Raw genomic sequence first — 18,053 nt, 5'->3', positions numbered from 1 at the left:
ATCCAGACTGCTGTTATAGGGGGGCTCCAGACTACACATCCAGACTGCTGTTATAGGGGGCTCCAGACTACAGATCCAGACTGCTGTTATAGGGGGCTCCAGACTACACATCCAGACTACTGTTATAGGGGGCTCCAGACTGCTGTTATAGGGGGGCTCCAGACTACACATCCAGACTGCTGTTATAGGGGGCTCCAGACTGCTGTTATAGGGGGGCTCCAGACTACAGATCCAGACTGCTGTTATAGGGGGCTCCAGACTACACATCCAGACTGCTGTTATAGGGGGCTCCAGACTGCTGTTATAGGGGGGCTCCAGACTACACAGCCAGACTGCTGTTATAGGGGGGCTCCAGACTACACAGCCAGACTGCTGTTATAGTAGGGCTCCAGACTACACAGCCAGACTGCTGTTATAGGGGGGCTCCAGACTACACATCCAGACTGCTGTTATAGGGGGGCTCCAGACTACACATCCAGACTGCTGTTATAGGGGGGCTCCAGACTACACATCCAGACTGCTGTTATAGGGGGGCTCCAGACTACACATCCAGACTGCTGTTATAGGGGGCTCCAGACTACACACCCAGACTGCTGTTATAGGGGTGCTCCAGACTGCTGTTATAGGGGGCTCCAGACTACACAGCCAGACTGCTGTTATAGGGGGGCTCCAGACTGCTGTTATAGGGGGCTCCAGACTACACATCCAGACTGCTGTTATAGGGGGGCTCCAGACTACACATCCAGACTGCTGTTATAGGGGGGCTCCAGACTGCTGTTATAGGGGGCTCCAGACTACACAGCCAGACTGCTGTTATAGGGGGGCTCCAGACTACACACCCAGACTGCTGTTATAGGGGGGCTCCAGACTACACACCCAGACTGCTGTTATAGGGGGGCTCCAGACTACACACCCAGACTGCTGTTATAGGGGGCTCCAGACTACAGATGCAGACTGCTGTTATAGGGGGGCTCCAGACTAAACACCCAGACTGCTGTTATAGGGGGGCTCCAGACTACACACCAAGACTGCTGTTATAGGGGGGCTCCAGACTACAGATCCAGACTGCTGTTATAGGGGGGCTCCAGACTAAACACCCAGACTGCTGTTATAGGGGGGCTCCAGACTACACACCCAGACTGCTGTTATAGGGGGCTCCAGACTAAACACCCAGACTGCTGTTATAGGGGGCTCCAGTCTACGCATCCAGACTGCTGTTATGAGGGGTCCAGACTGCTGTTATGGGGGGTCCAGACTGCTGTTATAGGGGGGCTCCAGACTGCTGTTATGGGGGACTCCAGACTACACAGCCAGACTGCTGTTATAGGGGGCTCCAGACTGCACAGCCAGACTGCTGTTATAGGGGGGCTCCAGACTACACAGCCAGACTGCTGTTATAGGGGGGCTCCAGATTACACATCCAGACTGCTGTTATAGGGGGCTCCAGACTACACAGCCAGACTGCTGTTATAGGGGGCTCCAGACTGCTGTTATTGGGGGCTCCAGACTACACAGCCAGACTGTTGTTATAGGGGGGCTCCAGACTACACATCCAGACTGCTGTTATAGGGGGCTCCAGACTACACAGCCAGACTGCTGTTATAGGGGGCTCCAGACTGCTGTTATAGGGGGGCTCCAGACTACACATCCAGACTGCTGTTATAGGGGGGCTCCAGACTACACATCCAGACTTCTGTTATAGGGGGCTCCAGACTACACATCCAGACTGCTGTTATAGGGGGCTCCAGACTGCTGTTATAGGGGGGCTCCAGACTACACATCCAGACTGCTGTTATAGGGGGCTCCAGACTACACATCCAGACTGCTGTTATAGGGGGGCTCCAGACTACACATCCAGACTGCTGTTATAGGGGGGCTCCAGACTACACATCCAGACTGCTGTTATAAGGGGGCTCCAGACTACACATCCAGACTGCTGTTATAGGGGGGCTCCAGACTGCTGTTATAGGGGGCTCCAGACTACACATCCAGACTGCTGTTATAGGGGGGCTCCAGACTGCTGTTATAGGGGGGCTCCAGACTACACAGCCAGACTGCTGTTATAGGGGGGCTCCAGACTACACACCCAGACTGCTGTTATAGGGGGGTTCCAGACTACACAGCCAGACTGCTGTTATAGGGGGGCTCCAGTCTACACACCCAGACTGCTGTTATAGGGGGGCTCCAGACTACACACCCAGACTGCTGTTATAGGGGGGCTCCAGACTACACACCCAGACTGCTGTTATAGGGGGCTCCAGACTACAGATCCAGACTGCTGTTATAGGGGGGCTCCAGACTAAACACCCAGACTGCTGTTATAGGGGGGCTCCAGACTACAGATCCAGACTGCTGTTATAGGGGGCTCCAGACTACACACCCAGACTGCTGTTATAGGGGGGCTCCAGACTACACACCCAGACTGCTGTTATAGGGGGCTCCAGACTACAGATCCAGACTGCTGTTATAGGGGGGCTCCAGACTAAACACCCAGACTGCTGTTATAGGGGGGCTCCAGACTACAGATCCAGACTGCTGTTATAGGGGGCTCCAGACTAAACACCCAGACTGCTGTTATAGGGGGGCTCCAGACTACACACCCAGACTGCTGTTATAGGGGGCTCCAGACTAAACACCCAGACTGCTGTTATAGGGGGGCTCCAGTCTACGCATCCAGACTGCTGTTATGGGGGGTCCAGACTACACATCTAGACTGCTGTTATAGGGGGCTCCAGATTACACATCCAGACTGCTGTTATAGGGGGCTCCAGACTACACAGCCAGACTGCTGTTATGGGGGGCTCCAGACTACACAGCCAGACTGCTGTTATAGGGGGCTCCAGACTGCACAGCCAGACTGCTGTTATAGGGGGGCTCCAGACTACACAGCCAGACTGCTGTTATAGGGGAGCTCCAGATTACACATCCAGACTGCTGTTATAGTGGGGCTCCAGACTGCTGTTATAGGGGGGCTCCAGACTGCACAGCCAGACTGCTGTTATAGGGGGGCTCCAGATTACACATCCAGACTGTTGTTATAGGGGGGCTCCAGACTACACATCCAGACTGCTGTTATAGGGGGGCTCCAGATTACACATCCAGACTGCTGTTATAGGGGGCTCCAGACTACACAGCCAGACTGCTGTTATAGGGGGCTCCTGACTACACAGCCAGACTGCTGTTATAGGGGGGCTCCAGACTACACAGCCAGACTGCTGTTATAGGGGGCTCAGACTACAGATCCAGACTGCTGTTATAGGGGGCTCCAGACTACACATCCAGGGGTCTTCAGATCGCTTTTATTGAAGGTGATAAATAAGTAGAAGTGCATTTGGTAACCAGATGTGGTGACCACTACTAACCAGACATTGTTCCCTTTCCAGGTTTTCTCCGTCGTGGTCTTTGGCTCCATAATTAATGAGGGGTATATAAACATCGATAGCCCGGAGCTGCACTGTGTCTACAACAAAAATGAGGGGGCTTGCAACTACGCCATCAGTATCGGGATCATCGCATTTTTTGGCTGCGTGTTCTTCATCATCCTCGACATTAATTTCCCTCAAATCAGCAGCGTCAAGGACAGGAAAAGAGCGGTGATGGTGGATATGGGATTCTCAGGTTAGTACATTGGAATCTTTGGGATCGAACTGGTGTGTAACCTAAGACCCCATTGTGTGCATCATAAGACCATGTCCTGACACAGCTACGTCATATAACAGTGCCATCCACAGGACCCCCATAACAGTGTCAGCTACTAGACTCCCATAACAGTGCCATCCACAGTATCCCATAACAGTGTCAGCCATCTGGATCCTCATAACAGTGTCATCCACAGGACCCCCATAACAGTGTCATCCACAGGACGATCATAAGTGTCAGTCACTGGACCCCTGTAACAGTGTCAGCCACTTGACCCCCATAACAATGCCAGCTACATTACCCCGTAACAGTATGAGTCACAGAACTCCCCTAACAGTGTCAGCCACTGGACTCCCATAATAGTATCCTCCACAGGATGCTCAATAACAGTGACAGTCGCAGGACCCCCATAATAGTACCATCAACAAAACCACCATAACAGTTCCAGCTAAAGGACCATAACAGCAATAGCCACAGGAACCCCAAAACAGGATCTCATAACAGTGATATAGGACCCCAAAGCAGTACCAGCCACAGGACCCCATAACGGTGTCAGCCACGAGACCCTAATAACACTACTATCAACAGGACCCCATAACCTCAGTAATTAAAGGATTTCCCTGCAGTCCTATGTAATAGTAGGAATGCTGTTGTTTGGAGATGGCATTGCCCTCCCATTTGGCTATTTTTGGCAGCGTTCTCCTATGTGGACCAGGTCCAATATTCCAAAACCTACAAGAAGCAACATATACATAAACCCTGCTGTAACTAAATAAGTAAAAAGCAAGAGTGCATCTAAAATACACAGGGTTCTTAGTAATACTGTTTTTGATCAAAAATAGCATAATAGTCATCCCACCATCGACAAGGTGACCCTGATCGGGATAGTCCTACGCTGTCTAATATTAAAGACCGTACTACGTGTTAGAGTTGACCTCAGTGTGTGTGAATAAGGGCAGACAAAAGGACCGGGTCCTGACCTCTGGACACCAGTCTGGGGAAGCCTTTAAATGCAATTTCCAGCTCAGGAGAGGGAGGCCGCACCCCGGCTTGCACAGAATGCAAAAATACAAAGAAAAAACACAAAAGTTGAGTAGGTCCAATATTAGCAACAACCATAGAGAGCGGGACAGAATAATTACATATTTCACCAACATTACAGATATGCGGCCCTATTCATTATTACATTTGCGCCTTTTTTTCTCTATTTTTTTGGGGGGGTTTTTCATTTGATTTTTATCATGCGTCATATTCTTTTATTTTGCGTTTTTTTTATAGTCCGTTTTCTATAAGTTCACCTGTTCTTCTTATTTTATGTTCACCATTTTTGGCGTAGTTTTTGTCTTTAGGATGTTTTCGGACTTTTTGCTCTGTAAAGACGAAAGACAAAAATATCAAGCATTTTTTTTTAAATTTTGCACAAAATTCATGAACCGCATGCGGCATTGTGAAAAATTTTCCGTAAAAGATGTCAATGAGTATGGCTACAAGAAAAAGAAAAGTGACTTAAAAAACCCTGCTAATGATGGGCTTCACCTTAAAATAGCGCTTCAGTGCCTCCCCTAACTTGGCGGCTGTGCCTGCGCTCTTTCCTACGCCGCCCGGTGTTTACAGGCCGCGCAGCATCTGCTGTAATTATCTGTTCTTTTCCTAATAGCCTAATCACAGGCCACGTCTCGATTAAAGAGTTAATACTAATTGCATCCCGGACCACGCAGCCCGGACGCCACACGGAGAATCTCATTATTTACCTTTTATTTCGGGAGCGTGATTGCAACACTGAACAAAAATTCTGCAGCAACATCCAAAACGAGACCAGATACCCTTTTTTCATACAAGCTATGGGGCCCCCGTTAAATAGGGGCCTGGACCAGATTGTCGCCGTGTGTGCAAGCCTAGCCCTGTGCCCTGTATAACACTATGGCTTGTGTCTTTCTCCTCTCGTTCACTCCAGGCCTCTGGTCCTTCCTCTGGTTTGTGTGCTTCTGCTTCTTGGCCAACCAATGGCAAAGGACGCCAAATCTGCCCGAGGTCGACCAAGCCGCCGATGCTGCGAGAGCCGCCATTGCCTTCTCCTTCTTCTCCATTATCTCCTGGGTGAGTGTCTTGTTCTTACAGTCACTTCTTCTAGGGAACATTTTATCCAGTGAATAAATAATAGTGCCATGCAATGCATAAAATAATACTGCCATATAGTGCTACACATCATGGCGAATAAATATTACCAATACATAAAAAAATAATGCTATACACTATAAAATGAGTAAATAATATCACCATGCGGTGTTTAAAATAATGGTACCATACAATACACAAAATAGTAGTGCAGCATAGTGCTATACATCATAAAAGTGAATAAATATCACCATACGGTGCATCAAATAATAGTTCCATATAGTGCTATACACTATAAAGTGAATAAATAATATCACCATGCGGTGTATAAAATAATGGTGTCATACAATACACAAAATAGTAGCTCCACATAGTGCTATACACCATAAAAGTGAATAAATATCACCATACGGTGCATCAAATAATAGTGCCATATAGTGCTATACATAGTAGTAATTAAATATCACAGTACAGTGCTACAATAATAGTTCCATATAGTGTTATCCACTATAAAGTGAATAAATAATATCACCAATGAATAAAATAATAGTGCCATATAGCGCAATATGACAAAGTAAATAAATCACCATACAATACATAAAATAATAGTGCTATACACGCTGAAATATATACAGTGGGGCAAAAAAGTATTTAGTCAGTCAGCAATAGTGCAAGTTCCACCACTTAAAAAGATGAGAGGCGTCTGTAATTTACATCATAGGTAGACCTCAACTATGGGAGACAAACTGAGAAAAAAAAATCCAGAAAATCCCATTGTCTGTTTTTTTTAACATTTTATTTGCATATTATGGTGGAAAATAAGTATTTGGTCAGAAACAAACAATCCAGATTTCTGGCTCTCACAGACCTGTAACTTCTTCTTTAAGAGTCTCCTCTTTCCTCCACTCATTACCTGTAGTAATGGCACCTGTTTAAACTTGTTATCAGTATAAAAAGACACCTGTGCACACCCTCAAACAGTCTGACTCCAAACTCCACTATGGTGAAGACCAAAGAGCTGTCAAAGGACACCAGAAACAAAATTGTAGCCCTGCACCAGGCTGGGAAGACTGAATCTGCAATAGCCAACCAGCTTGGAGTGAAGAAATCAACAGTGGGAGCAATAATTAGAAAATGGAAGACATACAAGACCACTGATAATCTCCCTCGATCTGGGGCTGCACGCAAAATCCCACCCCGTGGGGTCAGAATGATCACAAGAATGGTGAGCAAAAATCCCAGAACCACGCGGGGGGACCTAGTGAATGAACTGCAGAGAGGTGGGACCAATGTAACAAGGCCTACCATAAGTAACACACTACGCCACCATGGACTCAGATCCTGCAGTGCCAGACGTGTCCCACTGCTTAAGCCAGCACATGTCCGGGCCCGTCTGAAGATTGCTAGAGAGCATTTGGATGATCCAGAGGAGTTTTGGGAGAATGTCCTATGGTCTGATGAAACCAAACTGGAACTGTTTGGTAGAAACACAACTTGTCGTGTTTGGAGGAAAAAGAATACTGAGTTGCATCCATCAAACACCATACCTACTGTAAAGCATGGTGGTTGAAACATCATGCTTTGGGGCTGTTTCTCTGCAAAGGGGCCAGGACGACTGATCCGGGTACATGAAAGAATGAATGGGGCCATGTATCGTGAGATTTTGAGTGCAAACCTCCTTCCATCAGCAAGGGCATTGAAGATGAAACGTGGCTGGGTCTTTCAACATGACAATGATCCAAAGCACACCGCCAGGGCAACGAAGGAGTGGCTTCGTAAGAAGCATTTCAAGGTCCTGGAGTGGCCTAGCCAGTCTCCAGATCTCAACCCTATAGAAAACCTTTGGAGGGAGTTGAAAGTCCGTGTTGCCAAGCGAAAAGCCAAAAACATCACTGCTCTAGAGGAGATCTGCATGAAGGAATGGGCCAACATACCAACAACAGTGTGTGGCAACCTTGTGAAGACTTACAGAAAACGTTTGACCTCTGTCATTGCCAACAAAGGATATATTACAAAGTATTGAGATGAAATTTTGTTTCTGACCAAATACTTATTTTCCACCATAATATGCAAATAAAATGTTAAAAAAACAGACAATGTGATTTTCTGGATTTTTTTTTCTCAGTTTGTCTCCCATAGTTGAGGTCTACCTATGATGTAAATTACAGACGCCTCTCATCTTTTTAAGTGGTGGAACTTGCACTATTGCTGACTGACTAAATACTTTTTTGCCCCACTGTATATATATTAATATCAATAACATCATAATTTCACCATATGTTGCACAAAATAATAATGCCATATAGTGCCGTGCTATACACCATAACATGAATAAATATCACCACACAAAGCATAAAATAATGGTGCCATATGTGCTATATACCATAAAGTGAATATAATCGCCATACAATAAATAATGGTGCCATATAGTGTAATTCATCATAGTAATTAAATAATATCAGTATACAGTGCCAAAATAATAGTTCCATAAAGGGAATGAATAATATCACCATACAATACATAAAATAGCGGTAACATATAGTGCTATACACCATAGTGAATAAATAATATCACCGTACAATGCAAAAATAATTTTGGCATATAGTGCTATACTCCATACAATAAATAAATATTATTATCATACAATGCATGAAGTAACAGTGCCATATAGTGTATACATCATAACATGAATAAAAACTACATGGCTTCTTTCTTCCAAAAACAGTGCCACACCTGTGCACAGGTTGTGTGTGGTACTGCAGCTCAGTCTCAACTTTATGATAAGTCGCCCATTGTATGTGGAATTTCTCTTTTTTTCCATTTTATGCCATGCTATAATAGCTACTCTGGATCATCAGACTTTTTGGATTATTGGAATTCACGCATGCATTATATGTTTAATCCTGTTTTTCCTATTTCAGGCTTATCTATCATTATTGGCCATGGAAAAATTGTGGGACTTAGTCTTTGGGGAAGAGGAGCAGAGGATTATTCCTTGGTCCCCTCCTTGTGTCTCTGCTCTCTGTCTCCTATCACGTCCTAATCCCCAGCTAATAAACTCATGTTTAAAGGGGAGACCCATCGAAAGTGACCCTCGGAGGGTCCTGACTGTCCCAACCTGAGCTTGCCATGCATCGGGCATATGGACTCCTATCTCCTTGGGCCCCTAGTATATGGGGTCCGGTCATCTGCCCACATATGGCTCCTTTCTTTTAGAAACAGCGCCACCCCTGACCATAGGTTGTGATTGGAATCGTATCTCAGCCCCATTGAAGTGAACAAAGCTGACGTTCAATATCACACACAACCAATAGTCAGTGGTGGTGCAGTTTCTGAAATTATAAAAGGGGTAGTCTGTAATGCATATCTTAAAGGTAATATCCCTTTAAATGAGCTGGGTTTCTTTAAGATACATCCCACGCCCATTTTTCCTCTTCACTATAATCCTCTTAGCGCCAGTGTAGGACGTAACCCAGGACTTATTATTATTTATTATTTGCAGTTTTGAGTTAACGATATGCTCGTGCTCCAGGGCGGCCTGTGGGGGTCTTCATTACACATGGGCAAAAAACGCACAAAAAGGAGAAACCCTTTTAATGAGTATGTCACATTTTAATTTCAAAATGTCTGTCTTCGCTTTAATTGGGCTGTCCACCTTTTGGGAGAATTTATTTAAATTCATGTAATTGGGGCTATAAATCATTTTTGTAATTGGGTTTTATTAATAATTTGGCACCATTCGCCTTCTGCAGCCTATTGCACTAGTGCAGAATGAGTTAACTGAGAATTCATCAGTGAGCTCATTCTAATGGAATGATAAGAGTTTGGAACTCCTTGCTTTTAATAAAAAGGTTTGTACCATTTGCCTTTTCTGGCCTCTGTGCTGCTCTGTCTATTGCCGTCTGCAGGCTGAGTGAACTGAGAATCCATCAGTGAGCTCCTTGAGACTGAATGATGGCAGTTTATGTCTTTTTTTATGTGTCTTTTTCTGAGCTCCTCTCAGCTGATTTATGACCACATCAAAGTCGACTGCACTGGGAAACGACGATCCGGTATAAGCCAAATATTTGGTGCAAAATTTTTAATAAAACCCAATTGCAAAAATGATTTTTTAACCTCAAATACATGCGTTTAAATATTTAAAAAGGTGGTCAGCCCCTCACACCAAAACTTTTCCTGTCCCGTTCCGCTTATTAATCGCCTTGATAACCTATCACTTGTCACCGACTTATGTTTTAACCCTTCGTTTGCTTTCATTTTTTTTTGTTTGCTTTTTAACCCTTTAACATCCCACCCAGGCTGCAATGGCTCTGAAAGCCTACCAGAGATTCCGCCTCGGAACCGATATGTCCCTGTTTGCCACGGACCAGTTCGCCCCTGGACCCAACGCTGGATACCCAGGCTACCCCACAGGCAGCGGCATTGAAAGTACAGAAACCTATCAAAGTCCTCCTTTCACCGAAAATGCAGACGTCAGCCCCAAGGGATACCAAGCACCCTCATACTGATGGGGATGGGTGACCCCCCGGATGTTTGTCTGCAGATACAACAGCTGTACTGACGCCGCGCGGAGAATCAAGTGACTGCCGTATCCTGCTGTACAGTCTCAATGTGATTGCCGGAATTACCCCTGTAGTTAGATGTACAGTGCACTCCGTACTGTGACATTGATTGCTTGTTTGTGATCACTTCAAAAAGGTTTTCCTGTTTTTAAGTTGTTTTTTTTTTTTAAGTAACAAAGCATTCTTTTAAAGGTGGGACATCAATCAGCGTCGGAAAGGGGGCTAGCAGTTCAATAAAGGTATCTCACGATGTATAACCTGGCCATCCTTAAAGTGAAGCTGCCGGATCACGTATCTGAGGTCACCATCAGATAGAGGAAAAAATAACGAATTCGGGGATATAATGTTTTCTATGGTTTAATTTAGTATTTTCATTTTAAAAGTTGAATAAATGCTGCTCTGGTCTGAGCCTGTGAGTCATGTGGGCGGAGGAAATAGGACTCACAGCCTCAGCCAAGCAACATTCAGTCAACTTTTATGACAAAAATGGCAAATCAAACCATAGAAAACTATATATCGCCGAGTTCGTCATTTTTTCCTCTATCCGATGGTGACCTCAGATTTGTGATCCGGCCGCTTACCTTTAAGGGCATTCAGATTTGGTTGATTATCTGTTCTGTCCAATGCTGCCCTCCGATAGGAGCCAGGTCCACTTTAAACTGGCAGCCACAAGGGCACTGGATCATTTTATGTCATATGGAATAATTTCATAGAACCTCGCCTGATCTATCTACCATGGGCCAGACAGAGTAGCATATTAGTATTTTTTAGCGTTATTCATACACTCAGGTTTTTGTATGAAGTTAGAAAAAACCCTTCACCTGAGAACATTCCATCTATAACCAGAATATAGACCTGCGACAGCTCCTGCATCATTAAATATGGCAGGCTTTAGATAATCCCTTTCCTCCAGTCATAGATTGATTATGGCCACGACTGAGAACCTCCAAGTGACCTGCAGCGCCACCACAGGAGAAATTAAGTATTGCACAATTAATGTATTCACCGGCTGTGTGTTTAGTGCCATGTGAATCCAATGTGAAGACAGATGAAAGAGTTACAAATCCCCTATAAGTTGGAGCTCTCTGATGGATCCTCAGTTAACTCATGTGCAAGTAAAGAGCTTGCAAAAGTCAAAATTTTTAACGAAACCCAATTGCAAAAATTGTTTCCATCCCAAAATGCATGCAGTTAAGTAAAAATAATGTCCTCAAAGGTGACCATCTCCTTTAAAGTTAAAAAAAATATTGCGTCATCCAGGGACAGGACAGGATAAGTTATGCTGATCACAGATTTATCCAAAGACCTATTCATGCGAGCAATATTAAAAAAAAGGAAGGCACAAACAATCAGATTGCAAGGAGCGTGAGACGCAGTGTGATCCGTGTGGATGTGGTTGGTTTCAGCAAGGACTGACATAAGCAAAGTTCTGTCTGGGGTTTCAGTCTGCAAAAATCTCTGCCATGTGTTACAGTGTGTACAATACCCCAGAAAAAGGCCACACGTGATTGGTCGTTCAGTTACCGCATTCTGAAAATCAGACTGTGTCAACAGCGCCACCTGCTGGTCATAATGTAGTACTGAATTGTCCCATGAAAAAGGCGTCACAAGTTTTTGAAGAACTATTGATTAGGACCCTAACCGTAAATTAGTAAAGAAAGTAACTAAAGAGGAGCGAATAGGTCTGCAAGACCCTGGTCCAGTGGCCATTTCGGTAGTCCATGGCTGCTTGATGGGAGCCCAGTGATCTGCCTCCTACCCGGCCTATTCTGGCTTGTATGCCCGGCGCATTATCATTGCTGCAGCAGATAGCATGATGCCGACTAATTGGAAGAGGCGCTGGGGAGGCAGTTTATACGACTTCCATCTGGCAGCTGTGGGCTACCACTGTTGCCACCAGGCCAGGATCCTGATAATTGTTTCTCTACCACAAATCGGGTGAAACATCTTCACTTTGTGTCCATTATTGATTTAGGACAACCAGAATCAATCTACAGTTACTCCAAAGCTGCATTCACTATTCTGCAGGCTTCAGAGCTGAAATCCCGCAGCAGTCCTTGTTTGTCCCGTACAGTAATCTGATGCAGGAAAACAGTCTCTTAGGAGCAGCGGTGTCTGAACAACAGGTTTGTCTCTAATAGCAGAATTGAGAATGCAGCTCTGGAGCATAATGCAGCCTATAGTAATGAATGGCACACATCCACGGTAGCATGCTGTCCTAGGTTTACAGGGTAAATCTACATAGCTGACAAAATAATATTCAAGAAGGGGGGGGTTGTTGGAAAGTAGAAACACATGGCTGCCGTCTTCCAGCAATAGCGCCACTCTTGCCCTTCAGTGATGTCTGGTATTGCAGTATGACCTTGGTAGGGGAATAAGTTGCACACAGACACGGCCAAGAGACAAGGTTGGGTGTATAGAAAATAAATGTATTCTAGCTATTTCTGTGCATCTTGGATGATTTGTGTCCTGGGCACTGCATCGCTTTTTTATGTGGAATCGTAGAAACGGCGGAATCTAAATTTTAAAGCACAAATGACCATTATTATGCACCTCCACACAAGGAAGAGATATCATGGTGGAAAAGACCCCAATAATCTGTGGTGCTTCCCACTGTACAGAGATTGTACCAGCAGCTGATAGATGGGAGAGCTGCCAGCAAGTACACAGCCATATGGAGAGAGCTCCCCCCGGTGGTGACAACTTGCACACAGAGCTAAACAACATACACTTTAATGGTTGGCAACCTTTTTTTAGATCTGCCCCTGCCCCCCAACAGTGCTTTGATTTCCCCATCTAATTTATAGAGATGGCAAGGTCAAATGTCATCATGGCAAAAAAAAGTGAATGAAAGATGAAAAATTATAAACCGGGTCCATTTAGAGAACTGCTGTCTTCAGTTAAAGGGTTATTGCCCTGGCTTCATACATGGACATTGCTGGATAATGCTGGTAAATATGAGCAGTTTTGCAATTTACTGCTTGTTAAAATTTGCAACCGTTCTTGAGATATTAACAGTTATCGTTTGTTGCCTTAGCAACCAACCACCGCTGCCAGACAGCAGAACGTGTGTCGTGCTTACAAGGTTTCTTTTTTTAATATGTTGAGCTTGTTTTGAATTTGGGCAGGATCGCAGGAACGCGCCGTTACCACCTAATCCCGTCCGGCTTCACCGCAGCGTTTACAAGCTAGGCAGCAGCAGTGGTCGGTCTCCCAGGCAACGAGCTGTAAACAAAAGAAAGTGTTAATATCACAAGAATGGCTGCAAATTTTAAAAAGCAATAGGCTATGTGCACACTTTGCAGATTCCACTGCGGATTTTTCCGCAGCGGAATTGCAAAATCCGCAGTGAAAACCCATCGCGGTTTTTACTGCGGATTTATCGCGGTTTTTACTGCGTTTTCTTCTGCGGATTTTCAACTGCAGTTTTCTATTGGAGCAGCTGAAAATCCGCAGAAAAGAAGTGACATGCTGCGGAATGTAATCCGCAGCGTTTCCGCGCGGATTTTTCTGCAGCATGTGCACAGCGTTTTTTGTTTCCCATAGGTTTACATTGAAATGTAAACTCATGGGAAACTGCTGCGGATCCGCAGCGGTCAAATCCGCTGCGGATCCGCAGCAAAATCCGCAAAGTGTGAATATAGCCATAAACTTCAAAAGTGCTCGTTTTTACAAGCACTATCCATCTGTGAAAGCTAGGAATAACCCATTAAGGTCACATATGGGACTGTATGCATGGCAGGAACTGCAAAACACCGTCTTGATTGTGGTTGATAAAAGGTTAAAAAAAACTAACCTATCAAGACTGCACAATGGGGAATGAATAAGCATTTTGCCCCCAGAGGGCGCACTGGAGCCCAACCCAGGAATCTTACCTTGTAATATAGAGCTGCCAAAAAAAAAAAAGTTGTTAAATGTTTACACAGGATAGACATTTGGGAGAGGTTTGATGCTGGTTGTAGGGAGAAGTGACACATTCCAGCACTGACACAAAGGTGCAAACATAAATCAGATCAACAGGGGTTAACTTCTTTCTTGATTTTTATTTTTTTTAAATAAAACTCATCGGCCATCAGGGCAAGATGGGAGTTGTAGTTTTACAACAGGTTGTGGATTCTTAGCCTATAGGGCTTCTGGCATATGTGTTAATAGAGGGTTGTCCAGATCAGATCCAATCTGCCCCACAATCAGCGCATTTTATAGGACTTATTTCGCCACGCTCGCTGGTCGTAACATACTCATACCAGGGCCTGTCTGCAGGGAAACCGAGACAGTGCACAACCGTGTCAGTTATACCGTGTGGTCCGTGTGTGTCTGGAAAAAACAAAGTGACATGTTTACAATTATCTGTATATATCGTATCTCCTGAAAGAACAATCTGTGATTGTGCGTTTTCAGTAGCGTCTCGTGTCGGAAATGTAACTTGTTTTCTGTACATTAAGAAATAATAAAAAAAAGAGAAGATTAAATGGAAGAGGAATGTGCTGAATTTTTATTTCCACCTGACTGCTACATAAATGGAATGGGAGCGGTGAAAGAGTTACTTATTAAAGGGAATCTGTCAGCAGGTTTTGCTATGTAATCTGACAGCAGCATAATGTAGGGGCCGAGACCCGGATTCCAGCAATACATCACTTACTTTACTGAGTGCAGCAGTTGTGACAGTTTTCTCAGCTGCAAATCTAGCAGAACCCGGAATGGGGAGCTCTGTGTAACCCCGCCCACACACTACTGATTGGCTTGTTTCTGTGTACACTGTCAGAAAGCTGCCAATCAGTTATGAGGGCATGGTTGGACCAGGAGGCACCAGACAGCTAGTCCTGTAGTGATAATCTCTTGCTGATAGAACACTGATTTCATTGTGACTGCAAATTACAGCCTAGTAAGTGACACATCACTGGAATCAGTCTCTCAGCCCCTACATCATGGTGCTCTCAGGTTACAGGGCAAATGTATGCTGACAGATTCCCTTTAATACCAGGGATAAAGGGGTAGGACATTAGGTAGAGCATAGAAGTAGGAGTAAAGGTGAATTATAGAAGCGGTTGAGGGCAGGAGTAGAAGTGAAGGTATATGTAGAAGGTGATTCTAAGGCAGGATCAGAGGTAGAGGGAATGGCTTAATAGAGGATAGAATTAAAGAGCAGAGGTAGGGCGTAGGAGTAGAGACAGTAATTGTGGAGAGTAGTGATAGAAGATAGCCGTAGAGGATAGGAGTAGAGCATAGAGGGATAAAGCAAAGGAGTAGAAGGCAGTGGTAGCGTATAGGGTAGGACTAGAGGTAGAGGGTGAAAATACACAGTAGTGGTAGAGAGTAGGGGTATAGGGTAGGAGTATAGGGTAGGAGTAGTAGTATTAGAGGGTAAAAAAACATAGGTATGAGTAAAGGTAAAGTTGTGGTAAAGGGATAGGAGCTGAATTGAAAACTAGAGAGTAGGAGAAGAGGCAAAGATTTAGGAGGGGTAGGATTAGAGGTAGAGGACAAGGATAAAAGTAAGGGCAGAGGGTAAAACAGAGGCGAGGTAGAAAGAAAAAGCAAAAACAAACAAACAAAAAAAAGGTATAAAGAGATGAAGTTTATGCAGAGATAAATGGTGGGAAAGAGTATAGAGGTAGAGGCTAATGGTGAAGAGCAGAAGGTAGGAGTATACAGGTCCTTCTCAAAAAATTAGCATATAGTGTTAAATTTCATTATTTACCATAATGTAATGATTACAATTAAACTTTCATATATTATAGATTCATTATCCACCAACTGAAATTTGTCAGGTCTTTTATTGTTTTAATACTGATGATTTTGGCATACAACTCCTGATACCCCAAAAAACCTGTCTCAATAAATTAGCATATTTCACCCATCCAATCAAATAAAAGTGTTTTTTAATAGCAAACAAAAAAACCAACAAATAATAATGTTCAGTTATGCACTCAATACTTGGTCGGGAATCCTTTGGCAGAAATGACTGCTTCAATGCGGCGTGGCATGGAGGCAATCAGCCTGTGACACTGCTGAGATGTTATGGAGGCCCAGGATGCTTCAATAGCGGCCTTAAGCTCATCCAGAGTGTTGGGTCTTGCGTCTCTCAACTTTCTCTTCACAATATCCCACAGATTCTCTATGGGGTTCAGGTCAGGAGAGTTGGCAGGCCAATTGAGCACAGTAATACCATGGTCAGTAAACCATTTACCAGTGGTTTTGGCACTGTGAGCAGGTGCCAGGTCGTGCTGAAAAATGAAATCTTCATCTCCATAAAGCATTTCAGCCGATGGAAGCATGAAGTGCTCCAAAATCTCCTGATAGCTAGCTGCATTGACCCTGCCCTTGATGAAACACAGTGGACCAACACCAGCAGCTGACATGGCACCCCACACCATCACTGACTGTGGGTACTTGACACTGGACTTCAGGCATTTTGGCATTTCCTTCTCCCCAGTCTTCCTCCAGACTCTGGCACCTTGATTTCCGAATGACATGCAAAATTTGCTTTCATCAGAAAAAAGTACTTGGGACCACTTAGCAACAGTCCAGTGCTGCTTCTCTGTAGCCCAGGTCAGGCGCCTCTGCCGCTGTTTATGGTTCAAAAGTGGCTTTACCTGGGGAATGCGGCACCTGTAGCCCATTTCCTGCACACGCCTGTGCACGGTGGCTCTGGATGTTTCCACACCAGACTCAGTCCACTGCTTCCTCAGGTTCCCCAAGGTCTGGAATCGGTCCTTCTCCACAATCTTCCTCAGGGTCCGGTCTCCTCTTCTCGTTGTACAGCGTTTTCTGCCACATTGTTTCCTTCCAACAGACTTACCATTGAGGTGCCTTGATACAGCACTCTGGGAACAGCCTATTTGTTGAGAAATTTCTTTCTGGGTCTTACCCTCTTGCTTGAGGGTGTCAATGATGGCCTTCTTGACATCTGTCAGGTCGCTAGTCTTACCCATGATGGGGGTTTTGAGTGATGAACCAGGCAGGGAGTTCATAAAAGCCTCAGGAATCTTTTGCATGTGTTTAGAGTTAATTAGTTGATTCAGAAGATTAGGGTAATAGGTCGTTTAGAGAACCTTTTCTTGATATGCTAATTTATTGAGACAGGTTTTTTGGGTTATCAGGAGTTGTATGCCAAAATCATCAGTATTAAAACAATAAAAGACCTGACAAATTTCAGTTGGTGGATAATGAATCTATAATATATGAAAGTTTAATTGTAATCATTACATTATGGTAAATAATGAAATTTAACACTATATGCTAATTTTTTGAGAAGGACCTGTAGTAGATGGTATAAATGGAGGGTGGAGAAGCGGGTAGGTTTTGTGGTAGAAGATAATACTCACTGGCAGGGAAGGGGGATAGGTGATAGGGTAGTAGTGGATCGGGCTCCTCACCTCTGGTCCTCAATGTTTCAGGATTTCCTTAATATTGCACAGGGGATTATTACACGACCTGCTGGGGACATTGAGGAGCGCAGGTTGTTGGTGGAGTAATGATCCTTATACCTAGCAGACATCGCTGCTGTTTTATGGCAGAGACGACACAATGGCCCAACTCAGATCTCCATGTGTTACATGCAGACAGACAGGACGGATGGCGGCAGATTGTTATCGGCTATCAGGCCTTTTCCTGTACATTGGGGCTTATTTCTTTACAGCCAATACCCACTATACAAAATACGGACCAGCACCACCTAGTGACCAGTCAGCATTACTGCAGATATAAAAAAAAAAAAAAGCCTTCAATCAATCAAGC

At 44.6% G+C, this 18,053-nt stretch overlaps 1 protein-coding gene across 1 annotated transcript in view; it reads left to right on the top strand.

The window, feature by feature from the left end:
• SYNGR3 (synaptogyrin 3) overlaps positions 1 to 14,790 on the top strand; it is a 35,918-nt gene extending 21,128 nt beyond the window's left edge. The window contains exons 2-4 of the mRNA XM_069734601.1: positions 3,384 to 3,618; positions 5,594 to 5,736; positions 10,053 to 14,790. Of these exons, the coding sequence (XP_069590702.1) occupies positions 3,384 to 3,618; positions 5,594 to 5,736; positions 10,053 to 10,262 (588 nt within the window). The 3' untranslated portion in view covers positions 10,263 to 14,790. The remainder of the gene's footprint in view (positions 1 to 3,383; positions 3,619 to 5,593; positions 5,737 to 10,052) is intronic.
• Positions 14,791 to 18,053: the final 3,263 nt, after the last annotated feature.

This window comes from Ranitomeya imitator, chromosome 7 (assembly GCF_032444005.1).
Source record: "Ranitomeya imitator isolate aRanImi1 chromosome 7, aRanImi1.pri, whole genome shotgun sequence".
NCBI lineage: Eukaryota > Metazoa > Chordata > Amphibia > Anura > Dendrobatidae > Ranitomeya > Ranitomeya imitator.
This window is presented reverse-complemented; position numbering and strand designations above follow the sequence as displayed.